General features: G+C 40.2%; 3 protein-coding genes across 3 annotated transcripts; all 3 read left to right on the top strand.

Moving 5' to 3' along the window:
- The first annotated feature begins 3,539 nt into the window (after positions 1–3,539).
- LOC130239338 (trace amine-associated receptor 13c-like) lies at positions 3,540–4,541 on the top strand. Its single transcript, XM_056470444.1, has one exon. The coding sequence runs from the start codon at positions 3,540–3,542 to the stop codon at positions 4,539–4,541; it is 1,002 nt and encodes a 333-aa protein (XP_056326419.1).
- Positions 4,542–9,522: 4,981 nt separating this feature from the next.
- LOC130239337 (trace amine-associated receptor 13c-like) lies at positions 9,523–11,193 on the top strand. The gene is made up of 2 exons (XM_056470443.1): positions 9,523–9,527; positions 10,209–11,193. The coding sequence occupies exons 1-2, from the start codon at positions 9,523–9,525 to the stop codon at positions 11,191–11,193; spliced, it is 990 nt and encodes a 329-aa protein (XP_056326418.1).
- Positions 11,194–15,145: 3,952 nt separating this feature from the next.
- On the top strand, positions 15,146–22,279 carry lgi1a (leucine-rich, glioma inactivated 1a). The gene is made up of 8 exons (XM_056471167.1): positions 15,146–15,492; positions 15,591–15,662; positions 17,274–17,345; positions 17,422–17,493; positions 17,762–17,833; positions 18,602–18,771; positions 19,646–19,810; positions 19,992–22,279. The coding sequence occupies exons 1-8, from the start codon at positions 15,320–15,322 to the stop codon at positions 20,807–20,809; spliced, it is 1,614 nt and encodes a 537-aa protein (XP_056327142.1). The 5' UTR covers positions 15,146–15,319; the 3' UTR covers positions 20,810–22,279.
- The last annotated feature ends 321 nt before the right edge of the window (positions 22,280–22,600 follow it).

The following is a 22,600-nucleotide window of genomic DNA, read 5'->3' as shown; positions in this document are numbered from 1 at the left end:
ATGTAACCATGAATGTTGTGAGCATGTATATTTATGATATATGAAAACAACAAAACTGTAGTGATTCTGCTTTGGAAGATGCATGTAAAAACAAAAAAAAAAGTTTCAATAATAATGCCACTCTGTAAATAAAACTATTGCATAACTTGAGCTTATTATAAGAGACATTATGATTTGTCATCAATGTCAAACAATCCCAATTATAAGCATTTACAGCTCTCTGTGATGTGCCAGATCATTGCATTCAAAAGAAGCACTGACTGTTTTTAGTCACAATGAGTTTAAATGTAATTGTGCCAGTAGGTTTATTTATTAAATTAATAAAAATTAAAAGAGATGTAAAGCATATCTAATCTGCTGTAGATTAGACAAAACCAAATTGTTCTGTTAGGTCAAACATGCATAGTAAATGTGATTAATGGCACAATCACAGCTTGCAACTCTCACCTGCATCACCCCATGTTCATCCTATAATTTTCTGAGTGAATATATTCAATTTGATTGTTTAAAACATACACTCTAGTCACACAAATTCATTCAATGAAGCAGTACTTTCCCTATAAACGTTCAAATCTCATTACAAACCAGGCACTGAGACCCTGGTGACAAATGACAACAATTAGACTGTGCCCACTAGAACAGGGGTGTCCTACACATGAAGCACATGATGTTGATAACCTTCAAGCAGATGTGTCAAGACCAGTTAAGTGACATGGGGATGGTTAGGAAACCATGATGAACAGAGGCCAGTGGGCAACTTTGGCCAGGATGCTGGGGACACACACTTACTCTTATCAGTTTGGTGTTGAGTGGATAAGCAGACTCTCTGACAACAGTTGACGAAAGTAAGTGACAAAGTTTAAGCAACATCAAGTATACCACCCTCAAAGTACATTGATTCTGCTTGATATATACCTGAGGAATTTAAATCTCTCTCTCGTTGGTACAAAAGAAAGGAGGTTGGTAACTCCTACAACAATGAAATGGGGGAAACCCTGTTGATGATGTAGGTGTAAAATAATAAGCACATTCGGTCCACCACAGCTGTTCACTACAGGAAGAAGGATTAATCTGTTAAGGTGTGGACAGATGCCCAAAAATTTAATGGATGCATTCAGCCTACCCATGAGTTTGTGTATGAAACACTAATGACAGTCTGGCAGTGGAACAAATCAGTCGACAGAATTTCCTCAAAAAACTGAGATGTGAACTGGGGGGCCTGCATTAGGATGGTATTCTAAAATCCATCAGAGTTCTGAACTGGTATGAACGGTCCACACTATCATAGGCTTCTTTGCAGTCAACAAATAGCTGGTGGGTCTCAATATTGAATTCATAGAATTTTTCCAAGGTGCTCCTGATCATGAAGATGTGATCAACAGTCGATCATCTGCACCTGAATCCGCATTGGTAATCGCCTAGTATATCATCAGTGTATCCTTCCAATCTATTGCCAATTAATTTACTAAGCACTGCATAAGCTACATTCAGAAGGGATATTCCCAGATAGTTTGCACAGTCCAGCTTTGCTCTTTTCTTGTGAATAAGGAAAATTGGTGTGACTCTCCATTTTAGAATACCATCCAAATTAGTAAGGCTTATAGAAATTTTGGGAGACCGCAGTGAAAGTGCCAATAGCTGGTGAGCAGTCCCAGGGCTTTGAAATCAAAAGGGGTCTAAGGCAGGCTGATGCACTTGCCTGTACACTGTTTAATCTAGTACTCTGGAAACCCTGGAGGTACATTGTACAACAGGACAATGCAGTACTTGGCTTATGCGGACGACCTAGACCTACTCAGCAGGAAGGAAAGAGAGCTGAAGGAAAGCTTCCTACAGCTAGAAAGGGAATCGCTTCAGGTAGGCCTGCATGTGAATACTGGAAAGACAAAGTAAATGGTTATGTCTCGATCTCAAAGCACCTCAATGGAACCACTGCAGGTAGGAACACACTGCTTTGAGTATGTCCCCAACTTAAAATATCTAGGATCATTGCTGGCAGACAGCAACAAGACCAGGGAGGAAATAAAGAAGAGGTTGAAGGCAGGAAACATAGCATATTTCAGCATGCATCAGCTCAGTAAATCCCATTTGCTGAGCAACCAAAAAGACGCTTTGCTGTACAGTATTGCGACCAGTGGTACTGTATGCCAGTGAAACGTGGGTATTAACAGCTCAGGATGAAATGCGTCTCAATGCCTGGGAGAGAAAGATCTTGAGGAGGACCTATGGACCAGTTTGTGACAAAGGTGAGAAATGCAGAAGTGGCAGACCTGCATGGTGAGACATGCCTGGTCACAGAAATAAAGAGGAACCACTTGCTGAGCCGCTTAGAGAGATTGCCTGAGCAGAGAACTGTTAAGAAAGTGTACAAGCTAAAGCCTGAAGGAAGGAGACATCCTGGAAGGTCAGGGAAAAGGTGGTTACATGGCATAGAAGAAGATCTACGTCTCCTAGGAGTGCGTTGAGAAATCGAGCATTGGATCGGGAAGGGTGGAGGGGAATGGTTGAAGAGGTCAAGGCTCTACAAGGGCCGTAGCGTGGCTGAAAGAAGAAGTGGGTGGGCAACTGTTGGAAACGAAGTTCACAGGCAGCCTGTGAATCTTAAAAACATTATCAAAGATCAAAGCAGAGGGGAGCTTGGAGACAGGAGAGAAATGGGCAGACGTAGAAAAGCAATGGACTACTATAAGAATAACTGTATTCCCTGCCAAAGGCTGTGATGTGGATGTGATCAGGAGCATGAAAAGATTGGCAGCAGTCAAAGAAAACCCACAGGAGGGGAATGGTAAGCTTTAGACTGGGCACATATTGGGCAAGACATGACATGACGAGAGGTAGAACACGTCATACCAGGCCACTAGAAACGCTGACAAAAGGTGTCCTGGGAGCCCTTAAAACCTGGCTGGGCAAAGCATTTAGAGGTATGATTCTAACAGAGGACTGTTGGACATGTGGATCTGGGAACAAATAGCTTTTTTCTAGGGATTCATGAGGTACTGTTACACAGCTAAGTGATCTCTAAACTAACCATTCAATTTTCCAGACTACCAATCCAAGCAGGCAGCTCTCAGACAGGATGGGTTCAGCGGAGCTGTGGTCCATAGAGGAACCAAGGAGGTCAGCCAAGTCCATATTAGCTGTTTATTCAGTCAAGACAGAATAGCCAAACGGAGTACAGGTAAGATTCCACACAGAGACAAAGCAAACAACTCACAGCACATACGGGACAGGACTGGGATGAAGTGAACTGGACAATAGGTTAAAGCAGAGCTACACATTTAGGTGGTACTGAGTTGAGTATTTAGCCAGACCATGGTATAAACAAATATGCAGCTTTCATCTTTAAGTGGTACTTGTACACTCTATTGTAAAATATTTGTTGCATTATAGATCAGATTAGATCTGATAGGTCTTTGAAACTTGAACTAGTGGGTGGGTCAAAAGCTAAATATTCAAATTACATAATATAATGAGGTGGATACTGAGCTCCTGTGAGTATAAAACCAAGTTCAGACAGACTCTCCTCTCCAAGATCCATCATGGGAACGCCTAACTGGGGAGGGACAAACACAGAAAACCAAAGCGTCCATTACTGCTTTCCAAACAACAATTTGTCCTGTACTAAGAGTGTAAAGCCTGAAGCCGAGTACATCGTGGTGTACATTTTTGTGGGTGTAACATCGGTGTTCACCGTGTTTCTGAACTTGTTGGTAATCATCTCCATCTCGCACTTCAAGCAGCTCCACACTCCGACCAATGTGTTGATTCTCTCTCTGGCAGTGGCTGATCTGATCGCAGGACTGATTCTCATGCCGGTGCAGGGAATGAAACTGATCGAGCCCTGCTGGTACTTTGGAGAAATGTTCTGCCCAATATTTCCTCTTATTCTCTATGTGGTCGTCACAGCATCTCTTGGTAATTTGATTATTATATCTGTGGATCGGTACATTGCTGTGAATGACCCTTTACGATATCCACTGAAGGTCAATAATAGCAGAATTGTTGTTTCCATTGTTATAAATTGGTTATTTTCCTTTTTTTATTCTTTTTACCTTTTGTATGAAGTTTTACTTCATCCAGACACCACCCACACCTGTATTGGAGAATGTGTACTTGTTGTAAAGGTTGAATATCTCATATTAGACGCCTTTGTTTGTTTTGCTGCTCCTTGTTCTGTAATTATATCTTTGTATGTGAAAATCTGTGTTGTAGCACACTATCAAGCTAAGAATATTAATTCAGTCACAGACAAGAAGGCCAGATCAGAAAAAAAGGCAGCAAAAACCTTAGGGATTGTAGTGCTTGTTTATCTTCTTTGCTGGATGCCATACTATTTAATTACTCTTTCTCTTGGGCATGATGAAAATGATGCGCTAATAATTAATATAATGTACTGGATGTTATGCATGAATTCCTGTATGAATCCACTTATTTATGCAATGTTTTATCGATGGTTTAGATTGTCAGCAAAATACATTTTGACACTGAAAATATTTGAGCCTTCATCAGAATACTTAAACCTGTTCCCAGAAGAGAAATAAGCACTTAGACTCTTGTGCAAATGTCAATAAATTGTGTTCTAATCATATAAAAGTTTTTCTTTTTGTATGTTTAGACATTTTATCCGACTTCTATATTGTGAACATTTATATTTGTAAATGACAATATCTGCCTCTGCTCTTATTTTGGGACTGCAAAGCTGTAGCAATGCTGTATTGGATGATACTTGTCAATAATAAATCAATTATTTTGATGCGGTATCATGATAATTCTACATTTATATTAAAGCAATACGACAATGTTGAATGACTGATATGGGGTAAGAGGGATGCCTAATTATACATTTCCTCTTTTACCCATAGTGCCTGCTTAAATTAATTTGACATCTGAAATTATACTCTGTATTTTGACTAGAATTTAAGCATGCACATTTACAGAAATGTCTTTGTGGTGTTAATTTAAAGTCTTTTTGGACATGCTGTAACTTTTCATAAAAACTGCCTCAAGTCAAATTCAGTGCATTCGATTTAGAATGAGCATGACCATTCATTTTATAGATTGATAGAATATTGTTTCATTTTATAAATGTGTGAAAGATGATAAATACCAACAGTATATGTATATGTAGTAATTGATTATGTAGTTTATACTGCCGTCACACACACACAAGCACATCGTGAAGACTTTGAGTCTTTGTGAATCCACAGTCAACAAAATGTTAAAGAATATCGGTCTCGGACAGGTTTAGTCTAGTCCTGCTCCTGAAGTCCAGTTTCTGGAGAACCCAAGCTTAAATCAAACATACACAGACTCTCAGCTGTTCAGGTTTACTTTGACTGTATTCTATACAAATCAGCACCATAGGCCTCCCAGTGGGTGGATATAAAGTCTATAATTGATAAATACTGATAGGCTGAGCTAATTAAGCCTAATTGAACATTAATATTGTGTCAAAACAAAACAAATGTGCAAAAAATGTCCCTGTTGAAATTGATGAATAGGTTATTTCAGTAGAATTAGGCTTTTGTGGACAAAATACAATATTCTTATAAATATTCTCTATCTATTGACACCCTTGATGACAACTGCAAGCCACAAAATATATCCAGAAAGGAGTTCATTTGTAAATCCTTCCTGCTCAGCTTCCAGCAATATGTGCTTTGAAATGATTCACACAACTTTTCTCCCAGCGGGACATTAATATCACTCTACCACACATATTTTCTATACCAATGTTAAGGCAGATCTCTATGGAGCTGGAACTTGGTGAACATCAGCTGCCACCACCAATAAAATGCTGTTTTATCACTAACTGCCTGTGTAAAATCCTACATATCCGTTGACCTACAGATAGAGATCAGTAACAGCGAACTATGGCAGAAAATGAACCAGCAGCAGGCAGAGGATGAAATTAAGAAACAGCATTGGATAGGGCACACCTTACGTAAGCAGGCAAATAAGATCACCAGGCAGGCTCTACATTGAACTCGCAAGGCAAGCAGAAAGTAGCAGATGAATAAAGTCCTGGTGCCGAGAACCAGAAGAAGATATTAAGAGCAGGAATATGCCTTGGAACCAACATGAGAAGAGAGGTCAGGACAGAGACTTTTGGAGATCTCTTGTTGGCAGCCTATGCCCCAGTAGGAGTAGTAGGCATAAGTGAAGTAGGTCTGACATATTTTCTAGAGTGTATATTGAATAACCAATGTAAGCTGTTGCAAATAACACCAAGAAAAACTTTTAAATAATGGTAATATCCATGGCCATGTCACCCTGTAGCCCAGGACTGGTCACTCACTGAAGATGAGTTGAGTCAGCAAGGCTGAGTCTGGCTAGTATCTGGATAGGAGACCACATGGGAAAACTAAGACACTATTGGAAGTAGTGTAAGTGATGCCAGAAGGTGGCGCTCACCCTGCAGTCTGTGTGGGCTCTAGTGCCCCAGTATAGTGCTGCGTCCTAACACCCCAGGGAATTTATTAGGTCACAAAAAACTTGCTTGGCAGGGGGCAATATGGCAGTTTCCCAGATTAGGTGGACGGCAAAGCCGTGAGGGAGAGCAAGAACACTGGGACAGGTGAGGGATGGGAACACCAATCGCTGAGATTGAGTTAAACAGCCAAACATGGAGGACTATGAATAACTATGTATAAACTATGTATACATGTGTACCTGTTAACATGTGGACATGGCCTCAGTTGTTGCTGTGTTCACACTGCAGAATGGATCAATGACAGGACAATCAGAACTCATTTCATGCAGGATTATTTTAAATTACAAACAGGTGCAGATATTTAGCATGCTGAATACTTTACAGGCATCAGTGACACATCGGTTATTCTCTCTGATCACGTTTGATTATTCACACTGCATGACTGTCACTTAAGTGAACAAGCATCGATTTGCCTGCAAAATTAAGGCTAAAATCGAGCAGTGTAAACTCCGCATAACCCTAATTTGACTCAAAATTGTAATTCTGGCAACACAGTGGCGCAGTAGGTAGTGCTGTCGCCTCACAGCAAGAAGGTCGCTGGTTCGAGCCTCGGCTGGGTCAGTTAGTGTTTCTGTGTGGAGTTTGCATGTTCTCCCTGTGTTCGCGTGGGTTTCCTCCGGGTGCTCCGGTTTCCCCCACAGTCCAAAGACATGCGGTACAGGTGAGTTGGGAAGGCTAAATTGTCCGCAGTGTATGAGTGTGAATGAGTGTGTATGGATGTTTCCCATAGATGGGTTGCAGCTGGAAGGGCATCCGCTGTGTAAAACATATGCTGGATAAGTTGGTGGTTCATTCTGCTGTGGCGACCCCTGATTAATGAAGGGACTAAGCTGAAAAGAAAATGAATGAATGAATGAGTAATTCTAAAATCTGAGATTATCTAATTCAATCGAATAATCTCTTTGGATGTGTTTTGTCTTTCATTTTAAATGAATGGTTCTACGTCAGGGGTGTCCAATCCTGCTTCTGAAGGGGTCAATCTGAATATTTTTCACTCCTGCCCTCATTAAGCACACCTGAACCAGCTAGTCAAGATCTTAGGAGGCATACTAGAAACTTCCAGACAGGTGTGTTGAGGCAAATTGAAGGACAGTGGCCCTCCAGGACCAGGTTTAGATGCCCCTGTTGAATGTATGGTTTTCTGTGTTGTAATGACTCTTTTGAGACCAATTAAAACCTGTAAAAGCTCTTTATATGACAACATTTTTAACCCTCCAGACAGTCTATTAACACTTGCGACCGTTTGACATCAGGAATGATCTCAGTAAACATGAGGGCTGAAGCCTAGCAATTAAAGGTGTTAGATGCGTGCACTTGAGCTGATGCAACTAGACCTGTGTTGATTAATCATTGTTACCTGTAAAACTTTTTAAAACTAGAAACAAAAATAAGTGTAATGTTTTTGTTGTGTGCAGTGAAATAAGTGTTATAAAATGGGAATTGTTAAATGTGAAGGCTCGTGTTTTCTAACAGTTGTTTAGAGTGAAAAATAAAAAGCTGCACACTCCATCAGTTAGGGAGAAAACAGACATTTGTTACCAAACATATTTCAGAATCATTCAGTATCATCCACTGCAATAAAGCTGCTAGACTCTTGAGTATTTGAGCACTTAAATATAAACAGCAACTTTTTAGGTGGTGTAATGATGTTGTTGATATTTACACTTATAAATATGTCTCTATAAACAAGAAAACATTATATAACATTAAGAATTGCGGTCTTTAACATGATAAACCAGCACAGATTCACTTTTAAACAGAGAACAATGGATCAGCAAGCCCTGAGGTCTTCTGAGGGACCACACAGATCAAGGATTAAAATCATTTCAAAAACATTCATTACATTGCTTTCTCTCACTCAATTCTATACTGTCACCAAGCTAGTGACCACAGACCTTCTGGTATATTAAATATGTTCAGGAAAGAATTGTAATTCATCTTTACTTCTGTAGTGCTTTTACAATGTAGATTGTCTTATAGCAGCTTAACATAGAAGTTCTAGTAAACTGAAGCTGTGTCAGTCCAGTTTTCATAGTTGAAGTTCAGTTTAGCTCAGTTCAGTGTGGTTTAATCTCCACTGCTGAAAGTCCAAACCCTAAAGAGCAAATCCATCGATGCGCAGCTCCACAAGTCCCAAAATAAGCAAGCCAGTGACGACAGTGGCAAGGAACAAACTTCACCAATTGACTAAAGTGAAGGAAAAAACCTCAAGAGAAACCAGACTCAGTTAGCCATGACCATTTCTCTTCTGACCAAACTTCTAGTGCAGAGCTGCAGTCTAGGTGTGGTGATTAATTGAGACGTGCCACATCATCCTGCTGGAAGTAGCTATCAGAGGTATCTGTATCCACCGTGGTCATGAAGGCATGGTCAGCAACAAATAAACCATGCGAATAGTAGCTTCTTTTTCCAGTTTTCAGTAGGCAGCAGTGAAACCCATAGTAATCTTCTGCTTATGTAGCTCATCTGCTTCAAAGTTGGATGCGTAACGTGTTCAAAGATCAATTCAAGTTTACTTGTATAGCATTGCTCACAATAATCGTTTCAAGGCAGTTTGAAAAGAGGTGCACATCATTGCATTAGTTAAAATCAGAAAAGGAGTTGTGTATAGGATGGGCAGTATTATCAGGAAGGCTATTTCAGAGTTTAGGAGCCATATATGAGAAGGCTCGACCTCCTTTAGTAGACTTTGCTAATCTGGGTACTACCAGACGCTCTGAATTTTGAGATATTAAAGAGCGGGTTGGATTGTAGTGAGACAGAAGATTGGTTAGATAAACAGGAGTTAGACTATTTAGAACTTTACCGGTGAGAAGCAATATTTTCTAATCAATCCGGAACTGAACAGGCAGCCAGTGTAAGAAGGATAACATTGGGGTGATATGATCATATTTTCTAGACCTGGTAAGAACTCTGGCAGCTGCATTTTGATAATAGTTTGACTGAATAAGCTAAAGTTTATTAATAGCGGATGCATTACAACCAGCGAACAAAGCATTACAGTAATCCAACCTAGAGGTCATAAAAGCATGAGGTAACTTTTCTGCATCTGCGATAGGTAGCATTCTTAGCTCAGATTATTTTGACAATGGTGTGTTTAAAAAAAAAATCACTTAACTTTGACTCATTATTTCTGAAAATAAGACGACCCTTTTTACTTGTCTAGAAAATGCTTCTTGATTTAAGAGTTTTTAGATATTTGGACTAAAAACATGACTAAAACTTTGAGTAAGAAAGGTATTTTTGCAATGTACAAGTCATATCCAGAGTTCACAACGCAATCAATAGCTGGCCAATAAGAGCATGCCATGCTTCTCAGAATGATGCACAAAATCTATGCATTTCAGTAAGGTGGGCAGAGACGGGCAACAACAGTGTACAATTATCATCTTTAATATCAACATTGTGTAAATGTGCATAACATTGTGTGTAAAGTGGAAGGCCATCTCCTTTTGTTCTAACAGTTATGCAATGGCAGAATGTAAAAATAAAGAAAAACGAACACAGCCACTGAACATTTGAGATCAGATCAGTGGAGTTTATGAATATTTAACAAGTGGGTGTGTTTGAGAGCTGATTAATCAAACTTCAGGTTAAACAGGGTGGTCGCTGTGCTTTCTGTAAGTATAAAAGAGAGTGATGAAAATGATAAAAACCAGGAGCTAAACAGGCAAGCATCCTCACACGGTCTTCTCTACAACCTTTCTGTCTGAAGACTGACAAACATGGACAATCGATCAATCCATTACTGCTTTCCTAACAACAATTTGTCTTGTACCAAAAGTATCCGACCTGAAGTCGAGTACATCGTGGTGTACATTTTTGTGGGTGTAACATCGGTGTTCACCGTGTTTCTGAACTTGTTGGTGATCATCTCCATCTCGCACTTCAAGCAGCTCCACACTCCGACCAATGTGTTGATTCTCTCTCTGGCAGTGGCTGATCTGATCGCAGGACTGATTCTCATGCCGGTGCAGGGAATGAAACTGATCGAGCCCTGCTGGTACTTTGGAGAAATGTTCTGCTCCATATTTCCTCTCATTCTCTATGTGGTCGTGGTAGCATCTCTGGGTAACATGATCATCGTCTCTGTGGATCGGTTCATTGCAGTGAATGACCCTTTACGATATCCACTGAAGGTCAATAATAACAGAGTTGTTGTTTCTATAGTTGTGAACTGGTCATTCTCCTTTTTATATTCCTTTTATTTATTATACGAGTTTTTACTTCATCCAGAAACCACCCACACTTGTATTGGAGAGTGTGTACTTGTTGTTACATTGGAAAATCTAATAATCGATGCTTTGGTTTGTTTAATGGCACCGTGTTGTATAATTATCCCCTTATATGTGAAAATCTGCTATGTTGCGAAAAGGCAAGCAAAGCATTTAAATGCAGTCACAGAAAAAAAGGCCAAGTCTGAAAAAAAAGCAGCAAGAACCTTGGGGATCGTGGTGCTTGTTTATCTTCTGTTCTGGACACCCTATTACATAGTGACGCTTTCTTTTGGGCATGATGAAAATGATGCGCTAATAATTAATGTAATGTACTGGTTGCTATGCATGAATTCCTGCATGAATCCCCTCATTTATGCCATGTTTTATCAGTGGTTTAGAGTGTCAGCAAAATATATATTGACTCTGAAAATATTTGAACCTTCATCCAAATTCTTAAACTTGTTCCCAGAAGCACACATGTAACAAAGACTATCCGGGTTCAAATAAACAGGTTAGGGCTCTTGCTTTTTTGTTATATTTATATATATATATATATATATATATATATATATATATATATATATATATATATATATATATATATATATAAATTTACTTGTCCCAAACCTTTAAGAATTTCTTTCGTCTGTTGAACACAAAAGTAGATATTTTGAAGAATGCTGAACCTGTAACCACTGACTTCCATAGTAGAAAACCCAATACTATGGAAATCAATGGTTTTCAGCATTCTTCAAAATTTCTTCTTTTGTGTTTAACAGGAAAAAAAACTCCAAAAAGATTTGGAACAAGTAAATTATGACAAAATATTGACTTTTGGGTGAACTATACCTTTAAGAACTTATAAAAAATTACATGACAGCAGTCTCTGTATATTATCTATGGTTATTGATGGCCTATTATGAAAATATATGTGTGAGTGACAACATATGTCCCTTATTACCCTCTTAAAGGCCTTAAAATGACTAAAATCACCAGTTGGGAAATTATTAATCAGGCTTATCATATTAATAATTACTGTTAATGTGTCCAGTTTCTCAAGTACAGCCTGTTTTGTATGTAGATAGTCATTTAAGACACAACCACAGAGAGAAATGTGAAAATATTACCCTTAAACACACAGAATTACACTCAAATAACATACTGTTGTGCAAAAGCATACAATAAATGGCAAACACAACATAGAACATGCAATTAATGGCAAACACAAAACACGTGAACAGCAATAAAATGGAAATGAGAAGGAAAAAGAGAAGTATTGTTCATGAATGTTGGCCTTTGTAAAATTATATGTTGATGAAAAAGCTACACTTAAACGCTCAAAGATAAAGAAATCAACCAAATAATTCAAGTGTCATCTAATTCCTATGCTTGTAATGTATTAAATTTGTGTTTAATCACATTCTTTGTGATGAATAACGCATCCGTTTTTTATCTGAACTCTTTCATTTTGTTTGTGTGATGTGTTTGTGTGATGTGTTTGAATAAAAAAATACATATATGCAGTGTTCTCCCCTTTTCTGTTTTTAAATTGTATATAGTCATATTTTATACTAATAGGACAATCAAGGTGTTTGTGTATGAATAAAACATTTCATGGACTCAATCCTTAAAGAGTGAGAGTTAAAAATTAAAATGAGGAAAACTTTTATTTAAGCAATCCATTTTTTTAAACTAAAATTATAATTATTTAAGCTTTTGTGAAGGTGATGTTGTTGTGGGTGGATGTGATATTTCTCATGATGAATGTTGTCCTATATATACACAGTACTTGACAAAATTCTTGTGACCTATCCAAGTTTTAGGAACAGCAATAATAACTGGACTTCTAGTTGCTGATTTGGTATCAGAAGTGTCTTATATGAAAGGTAAAGGCCTCTAGATGAGGCTTATTTGAGCACAATATAATCTGATCATGTCTTGATTATTAATGATTTGATTAGGACAGTAAGGTCTGACTCTGCTTAGACTAAAGTCTGCTCACTGAACCTTCAATAATGTCCAGTATAGAATATGTGCTCATGCTGCAGTGGAAACAGAATGAATATTGTGTCTGACTCCATCATGAGCTTGGAGGACTGCATCCATACATCTCTGACATGACTCAAATCACTGATTAATAAAGTCATCTGGAATGGTGAAGAAAGCCTTCTTGCAGGACTCCCAGAGTTCATCAAGAGTCTTTGTGTTCATCTTCAACGCCTCCTCCTTCATCTTACCCCAGACGTGCTCAATAATGTTCATGTCTGGTGACTGGGCTGGCCAATCCTGGAGCACCTTGACCTTCATTGCTTTCAGGAGCTTTGATGTGGAGGCTGAAGTATGAGAAGGAGCGCTATCCTGCTGGAGAATTGTCCCTCTCCTGTGGTTTGTAATGTAATGGGCAGCACAAATGTCTTGATACCTCAGGCTGTTGATGTTGATCATCCACTCTGCAGATCTCTTGCACGCCCCCATACTGAATATAACCCCAAACCATGATTTCTCCATCACCAAACTTGTCTGATATCTGTGAGAATCTTGGCTCCATGCAGGTTCCAGTAGGTCTTCTGCAGTATTGGTGATGATTATGATGCAGATCAACAGATGATTCAGCAGAGAAATCCACCTTCTGACACTTTTCCAAATGATCAACAAGTAGTCCAGTTATTATTTGCTGCTCTTACAACTGGGATTCATGACAAGACATGTGTCAGGTTGCACTGTATATATGATAAAATTAAAATTAAACGTTTTGAAATGGTTTAAATGTATTATCTTTCTATCCCAATAGATGCTTGGTGACAGAACTGATTAATAAAACTGATTTGTTTAAATGCACCAACATATACAGTCTATTTTTCACAGAGAAATTAATAAAAATATTCATTTTCATAAAGGGGGTGTCCTCGTTTATGCTGAGCACTGTGTGTGACAAGCAAAAAAAGGGACATCCTAAAGAAATATCTAAATAAAGACTTACCGCCTGATGCAAATACTGCTTCCTCAAGCCAAGCTGCAGTACGCTGCATAAGGCCTGCACTGTAAAACAACAAAACAGTCAATATTAATGGTAAAAACTGTAAAAATGCTACAGTAAATATTTGTAACCTGCATAACATTGTTTCCTTAATATATACAGTTAATAACCGTAAACTCACTTTCCCAGAATTCCCTGCATGACAACTTTTATGTTGTTTTGTTTTTCTCATGGGTTTGGCAATTCGAGTTTTACTCATTCATTTTCCTTCGGCTTAGTCCCTTAATTATCAGGGGTTACCACAGCGGAATGAACCACCAACTATTCCAGCATATGTTTTACGCCAGAGTTTCCCAACCCTGTTCCTGAAGGCACACCAACAGCACACATTTTCATTCTCTCCCTAATCAAACACACCTGAAACAACTCATCAGAACATTAGAAGAGACTCCAAAACCTGAAGTTAATGGGTCAGATGAGGGAGACATCCAAAATATGTACTGTTGGTGTGCCTCCAGGAACAGGGTTGGGAAACACTGTTTTACGCAGCAAATGCCCTTCCAGCTGCAACCCAGCACTGGGAAACACACACACACACACACATACACTACGGACAATTTAGTTGATCAGTTCCCCTATAGCGCATGTGTTTGGACTGTGGGGGAAACCGGAGCACCCGGAGGAAACCCACACCAACACGGGGAGAACATTTGCATAGAAATGGTGATGTTTATCGCATTACTTTAGTGTTGTGTGTGTTGCCATAAATGTGTTCAGCTGTTGTGTGAATGACTCTGCTAGTTGTTTTATGTTTGTGTAATGAAAGGCCCACGAGTAGTCATGCAGTTCAGACAATATCAACACATTTCTGAATTCACTATATCATTCATCAACTAAATTAAATAGCAAACATGGAGCCATGCTTAAATAGGTCAAAATAAGTTTTGAAGCTGTTCAATTCAATCAAAATATTCTCGTGATGCAAGGCAACGTGTGTGGCCACCAAGCTAACCTGAATAGCTGGCATTCCTGGATTAATGCCACATAAATAAACGCCAGCTGTGCCCAGTTCAAGCCCAACACTCTTTTCTAACCTGAGTGACTGTTGTTTAAGGCTGTTTCCATTGAGGCTCACCAAGCAAAATAGTCATTTGTTCAACTGCAAACGTGTGGTCTAAAATACTTAACGACATTTAAATGAGTTGCAAGAGTTCGTGTTAAAATAAATAAATAAATGTCGCGTTCTGCATGACGCGAGTGTTACTGGATCAGCAAGAGCAGCGCTGAGTAAAGACACAGGAGTCACGTGACAACTCGACCTCAACCTGAGCGGGACTTTAATGGCTGATACTAATTTTAAAATACATCAAACATGTAAAAGAGCTTAATATTAAAGAATGAGATAGATCAGTCATGTGGGGCCAGATTTTATAAGGCGTGGATCCGCGTAGCCCCGCCCACCCTGCGTCCGTGACTCTGATTGTGTTAGTATGGATGGATGCTGCTAACGCTGGTGCAGATCATAACGGATCCGCTTCATAATAATCACCGTGTGATATCTGCTCGTCTTGAGCAGTCGCTTCGGGGCCGTGTGCCGGTGATGAGCCTCCGGTGAGCGACTGTGTGTCCGGGATGATGTGTTTGCGGCGGGCGGCGGTGCTGTGTGTGCTGCTGGCGGCGCTGGTGCTCGGCGGCCGGAGGAGGAGCTCCCGCTGCCCCGCGCCCTGCACCTGCAGCAAAGACAACGCGCTCTGCGCCAATACCGGAGCCATACCGAGGAGCTTCCCGCAGGACGTCATCTCACTGTGAGCTACAGTCACCAACAATGATCATAATGACGAGAATGATGGAGATAATAATGGAGATAATGTGTCATCGGTGCTGCTGTTTACTGTCGTTTCAGATCATTCGTCAAATCCGGCTTTACTGAAATCCCCAAAGAGAGTTTCATTCACACACCTGCACTCCACCTGCTGTAAGAGCATCTGTGCTTCACACAAGCAGACAGCATGATGATGATGATGCATGAGCCGTCTGTGTGCGCGCGCGCGTGAATGTGTGCATCCATGAAAGCGTGTGCATGTGTCCTGTGTGTCCGTACCTTTTATTTTTTATGTTGAATTCTTTTATGTAGTATGTCCCCACAAGTATAGCTATACAAGACGTTTTTGCCCATTTAGTTTGGTCTCCTTGAGGAAAACAGCTCAGAGCAGACAGAATGAAGTGTACAAATGCTGATAGTTGCATGTGAGGGTTGGGTTTAGAGGTAGAAGAGAGAATATACAGTCTGTACCGTATAAACATCATCACAGACATGACGAGAGTCCATAAAGATCCGGCTTTATGTATAGAAATTAAATGTGGTTAATTATGTGAAGTTTCATAAACTCATTTGGAGAGCAGCATGTGATATGATTGAGCACGACTGGCCGCTCATCTGTAATCAGTTATAATCCAATCAGAGTGATCCTAGTTTACTATAAATGCATCATTTTCTTCCTACTGCTCTATCATCATTTGGAAGAATCCCCCCTTCCACCCCATCTCCTCCTTTTCCTCCCTTTTCTAAAGGGGGAGCTCTCGAGACCTACCTGATCTCGGATCTCCTGATATGCTTATTAACCGGGCGGGAGCCCTGGACTCAAATATCTCCGAGCTCAGGGTTCTCTCCCAGGACAGCATGCCAAACCTGCTTTAAACGCCAAGCATATCTAAGTGGGAACTCTTGAAATAGAATTAAATGTGCAGCTCGACTCTCCTGTTTCCAGCAGAACTGTTGGTCTGGAGCTCCTCATGATCAATATACATGATCAGCTGCTGTAGACAAACCTCTGCTCACTCCTGCCAATGCCAAACGCCAGTTTCAGTGATGCCAGCAGTGAAGATCTGGAGCTGTGGACAATGTGGAACATGTACTGTTCTCTGAGTCCACCTTCTCTATCTTTCCCACATCCGGGAGAGTTACGGTGTGGAGAAGCCCCAAAGAAGCGTCCCACCCAGACTGCTGATGCCCAGAGTCAAGCATGGGGGGGGGATCATGATGATTTGGGCTCAATATCATGGCGTTCCCTAGGCCCAATACTGGTGCTAGATGGGCGCTGGGTCAGTGCCGAGGACTACCCAACTATTCTGGAAGAGCATGTGACCCAATGGGTCAAACATTGCATCCTGAAGGCGGTGGCATGTATCAGGATGATAATGCACCAATACACCGCACAGACAGAGTAGTTTGATGAACATGACAGTGGTGTTAAACATCTCCCATGGCCTGCACAGTACCCAGAGCTAAACATTATTGAGCACTTAGGGGTGTTTTGGGGGAGCGAGTCCGGAAAGGTTTTCCTCCAGCAGCATCAGTAGTGACCTGAACACTATTCTGAAGAACAGCTCAGAATCCCTCTGGCCGCTGTGCAGGACTCCTGTCTGTCATTCCCAACAGCAGCTGATGCTGGACTGAGGAGGAGGAGGAGGAGCTACACCAGACTGATGAACTACTGTGCTATAAAACCAGACATTTCAGTTTCAGTGCCCAACCCCTGTGTAAATATAACTCTGTTCTCTCTAACTCTATAATTCTCTCTGTTAGTCTCTTCACAGCAAACAGCTTCGATTCCATTAATGAGGATGCGTTCCTCGGTCTTCCTCATCTGGAGTATCTGTGAGTAACAGCAGTAAATCAGCTCATCATCACAGACAAACTGCTGATCTTATTCACCGCTTGTTTTGTCTTCCAGATTCATAGAAAACAACCAGATCAAGTCCATATCACCGTTCGCCTTTAGAGGACTCAAGTCTTTAATTCACCTGTGAGTTTCTCTGCCTGTGGCAATAATCAATACATGAACTAGTTACTCAATACATGCACATGACCTCAGTTAAGCTTATATTAGGACACTTCCTTTAACAGATATGTTGTGGTAATATTATTATAGAATGCTATTAAAATCACAGTCATATCCCTTTTCACAATCGTTTCTGAGACATTATATCACACAGCAAACATGACAGATAGTGTCAGGCCTACGCTTGTTTCTGATTACTGATGTAAACCACTGTTCTGTTCTTTTTTTGCAGAAGTCTGGCGTACAATAATCTGGAGACGCTGCCCAAAGACCTCTTCAAGGGGATGGAAGCTTTGACTAAAGTGTACGTATGTTTTACCAGATTTCATCTTTCACTTTCTCTTCATGGTTTTACAAGCTGTTCAAGCACACAGATGAAGTAAAACGTGTAATTCTTCTTGAAATATTTCCCCAGTCTTCTTTAATGGAAAGATTTTTTTAACATAATACTTTTAACTAACTTCTTTAGTGTCTGCCATGATGACTGTGCATCATATTTTACTAGATATTTCTCAGGATACTAGTGTTCAGCTTAAACTGCATTTTAAAGGTGTCAATTACTGAATCCGGTTAATGAGTTTAATTATTCTCTGATATTAACAGTAATAAATGAGCATGTAAAATCATTTCTCTTTGAACATGTAATTAAGGTAATTAAAAAAAATCTTCAGAAATAATTTTATGTTCATTTATCCCTCTAATATCCCTAGAATAGGAAGGTCCTTATTGACCATATTTGGATTGGTCATGAATATTAACGAGCTCCACTGTGCAGCTCTCACAGACACACACACACGATGCATGATGTACACTGAAGCAATATAATAATATGTCATTTGTCAAAAAACAACTTTAACCAACAAAGTAGATGCTTAGTTAAATCTTCTTAACCTAATGGGTGGAGGTTTATGAATATTAATGATCCCAGAGCAACATATAAGTCTGCGTTCACCTGATCGTCAGGTCTGGATGAACGACCTAAAGTACATCCAAATGATGAGGGCGTGGTCTGTGAGTCACGCAACAGTCTGCTTTGTGTTCTGATTGGTCTGTTGTGTGTGTGTGTGTTCAGGGATCTGAGAGGAAATCTGTTCAGCTGTGACTGTAAGCTGAAGTGGTTGGTGGACTGGATGTTTCACACAAACGCTACAGTGGATCAGATCTTCTGCAACGGCCCTGAAGCGTACCAGGGGAAAAAAATCAACGATCTGGAAGCGCAGACCTTCGACTGCATCACCACAGGTTGGTAATGTTCAATACACACACCTGAGCTATGATGCTAGCAGATTTTCTTAACTGCTGTAATCATAATCTCACCATATTTACTTTAACAGGTATAATATTATAATAATAATATATGTATATAATATTACTGGGCACATTTTACAATAAGGTTTCATTATGTATTTACTAACATGATCTAATAATGAACAACACTTGCATATTAATCATACTTCAACATTCTCTAATGCATTATTAGCATCCAAATTCAGGCTTCTTCACACTAGTTAATGCAGTACATGAACATATACTGTAATAAATGTATTGTTCATTGTTGTAAAGTGTGACCATATTATTACATCAACAGGTATACTAACCTTAAATACTTGTGTATTGTTTTATTGTATAGTTATGTGCAGAATAAACAAACGTTTCATCTAAATTAAATTGTGAAATATTTATAAAGTATGAAAGGAAACACTTTTTCACCATAAAATCTCTTCAGTAAAAGTTTTTTAATGCATTAAAATCAACAGAAAGTAAGAGAAATGATGTTGTTTATTATTTTGACGTATGATTATTCTGCTTCCCTCATTGGCTGTTTATTTTGCCTGTTTTAAGGAAAAATTCACTTTATTTTGCTTCATTATTTCTGAAAATAATGGTTTTTCTTGTCTAGAAAATGCTTCTTGATTTAAGAATTGTTAGATATTTGGACTAGAAACAAGTAATTTTTTTTTGCAGTGCAGAGGTTAAAATGACAGTATAATAATGACTGAGAGGAAACTAAACTGTTCACAGTCTGTCATACAGAATGAATATAATGAACGTTACATTGTGAAAATCACACATAACTCTTACCTCATAAGGACTGCGTGTTGTTCTTGTGCTTCAGATTTCACCCTGCTGAAGTCTCTGGAGTTTCAGTCCATTTCAGTGGAGGCTTTTTCCTTCGCTGGTGATCAGTTCGTAGTTTTCGCTCAGCCCTTCAGTGGCAGATGCAGCTTCATGGAGTGGGATCACGTGCAGATGGAGTTCAGAAACTTCGACAACATCACAAGTAAGCAAACCGTGTTCAGCATAATGAGTTTACAGATCTCTCTTTTACAGTAATATTCCCAGGATGCTTTAGATGAATGTATTTGTACAATCGTTTTCCCTTCATTGTCCTCACACTGGAATATTCAACCCAACAAATGTGTAATTTTGGTTCAAATCTCACCAATATATCTCCTCTGTAGGCACGTCCACGGTGATCTGCAAACCTCTAGTCATCGACAGCCAGCTCTTCATCATAGTAGCTCAGCTGTTCGGCGGCTCGCACATCTTCAAGCGTGACGTCTCCGCTAACAAATTCATTAGAATCCAAGACATCGACATCCTGAAGATCCGTAAACCTAACGATGTGGAAATCTTCGCCGTAGATGGAGAGTCCTTCTTCATCATCGCAGACAGCTCGAAGGCCGGCTCCACCACCATCTACAAGTGGAACGGAAATGGGTTTTACTCCTACCAGTCGCTCCATCCGTGGCACCGCGACACCGACGTGGAGTATCTGGACATTTCTGGAAAACCGCATCTGATTTTATCCAGCAGTTCGCAGAGACCTGTTGTTTACCAGTGGAACCGGGGCAGCGCTCAGTTCGAGAGGCGCACTGATATCCCGGAGATGGAGGATGTGTTTGCAGTCAAACATTTTACGGTGAAAAACGAGCTGTACATCTGCCTGACGCGCTTCATCGGCGACTCCAAAGTGATGCGGTGGGACGGCAGCATGTTTACAGAGATCCAGACCGTGGCTTCCCGGGGCTCCATGGTGTTCCAGCCGTTCTCCGTGGCCAGCTGGCAGTACGCCGTCCTGGGTAGCGATTACGCCTTCACGCGCGTCTACCGCTGGGACGCCAAGAAGAGGCAGTTCGTTCCCTTCCAGGAGCTGAACATCCAGGCGCCCAGGGCTTTCTCTCTGGTGTTCATCGATAACAGGGAGTTCCTGCTGGGGTCCAGTTTTAAGGGTCAAACGCGGATATATGAGCATCTGGTGCTGGACCTGAGCAGCTGAAGACACTCTAAAACTGCAGTTCAGTGACATGTCTAGGTCATATTTCATCCGAAAACCCTACTTTTTATTTCCATTTTTTTCGTGACAATGACAATATTTACCCTTGTGTTCTGTTCAGATTGACTCCCCTTTGGTGATGTTGGTGATGTTTTTGCTCCACTGACTACCATTATAATCACATTATAATCACATTTATTGATTGCAGATGATCGACAGCACAAATGACACATTGTAGGATTGATCCAGAATATTTAGCAAGCTAGATTTTGGATTTCCATCTGCAAGGTCTCGGAGATGCACCATTGAGCCTCTATAATGTGTCATTTAGTAATTTACACATAAAGACAACAATCACACGTTGATTTCCCCCAATCACAGCCCAATCTGTCAGCGAGATCATTTCATTTTCTTCTGCTTTTCCGGGGGCCGCAGTCTCAGGAGAGAACCCCAGACTTCCCTCTCCCCAGACACTTCCTCCTGCTCCTCCGGGGGGATCCCGAGGTGTTTCCAGGCCAGTCGAGAGACATAGTCCCTCCAGCGTGTCCTGGGTCTTCCTCGAGGCCTCCTCCCGGTGGGACAAGCCTCAAACACCTCCCTAGGTAGGCGTCCAGGAGGCATCCGGAACAGATGTCCGACCTCAGCTGACTTCTCTGGATGTAGAGGAGCAGCGGCTCTACTCCGAGCTCCTCCCGGGTGACAGAGCTCCTCACCCTGTCTATAAGGGTGCGCCCTGCCACCCTGCAAACTCATTTCGGCCGCTTGTATCTCAGATCTTTTCCTTTCGGTCATGACCCAAAGCTCATGATCATAGGTGAGAGCAGGAACGTAGATTGACCTGCGAGCTCTTCAAATTAAATAATTGAGTAAATCAGGCCTAAAATCCTGTAGTGTGATTTAACTAGGCGTCACGTCATCACGAGTTCAGCATGTAGAATCTCCTTTCCTTGGGTTCTGGGGTGAAATATGACCAGGATGTTCAGATTCTCAGCATGAAGACTCTTCCAGATGATTTGCATGCTGGAGCCGATAAATGAGATTGTATGTTTTTAAAGGATCTTCTACCGTCTGTTGTATTTTTACTTTGTGACTGCTGTATTTCTTTAAAATCCTTCTGTTCTATTTATTAATGTGTTTATCTGGACTTGTTTACTGGCCTGTAAATAAAGTATTTTTATGTGGTGACATATATTTGATATGCAGGTTGTAGATTTGATACACACCTTGAGCGTTTGGTTTTTAAAGTAGTGTGTCGTGTTGTCATTGGTTTTTCGCATTTGTGTGTGTGTGTGTGTGTTTGGACTGTATTACTGACCTGATGTCAGTACTTTTTCAGCAGGATGATATGATTTGTTAAGAGATGAAGCGATTCTGTCCACTAATGACATTATTCTGGATTTGTGCATGCAGATTCATGCCTACACTTTTGGAAACTGATACTAACTTTAAATAAAGATTTGTCAGAATGTTAAACCTTTCTATCGTCAAATAACGCAAGTTTGTCAACAACATGCAGTTCTGGGTCAAGTGACGCATGTGAAAACTGGAAGTTGTGGAAGAGCAAATCAAAATGTCATTTACATTTCATTTAGTCAACACAATCTTTAGTTAAAAATGCTTCAATTGTCTTGTTTCTAGTCCAAATATCTAAAAATTCTCAAATCCCATTCTGAAAGTAAAGTATGTAGCTTTGTTTTCAGAAATCATGTCAAAAATAAGGAGGTTTTTCTTTAAAACAAGCTAAATAATCACTTGGACTAATAACAAGACAACAGCTCTAAATAAGAAAAGCAT

Source organism: Danio aesculapii, chromosome 13 (genome assembly GCF_903798145.1).
Source record: "Danio aesculapii chromosome 13, fDanAes4.1, whole genome shotgun sequence".
NCBI classification, from domain to species: Eukaryota; Metazoa; Chordata; class Actinopteri; order Cypriniformes; family Danionidae; genus Danio; species Danio aesculapii.
The sequence above is the reverse complement of the archived record's forward strand: the minus strand, read 5'-3'. Positions and strand labels throughout refer to the sequence as shown.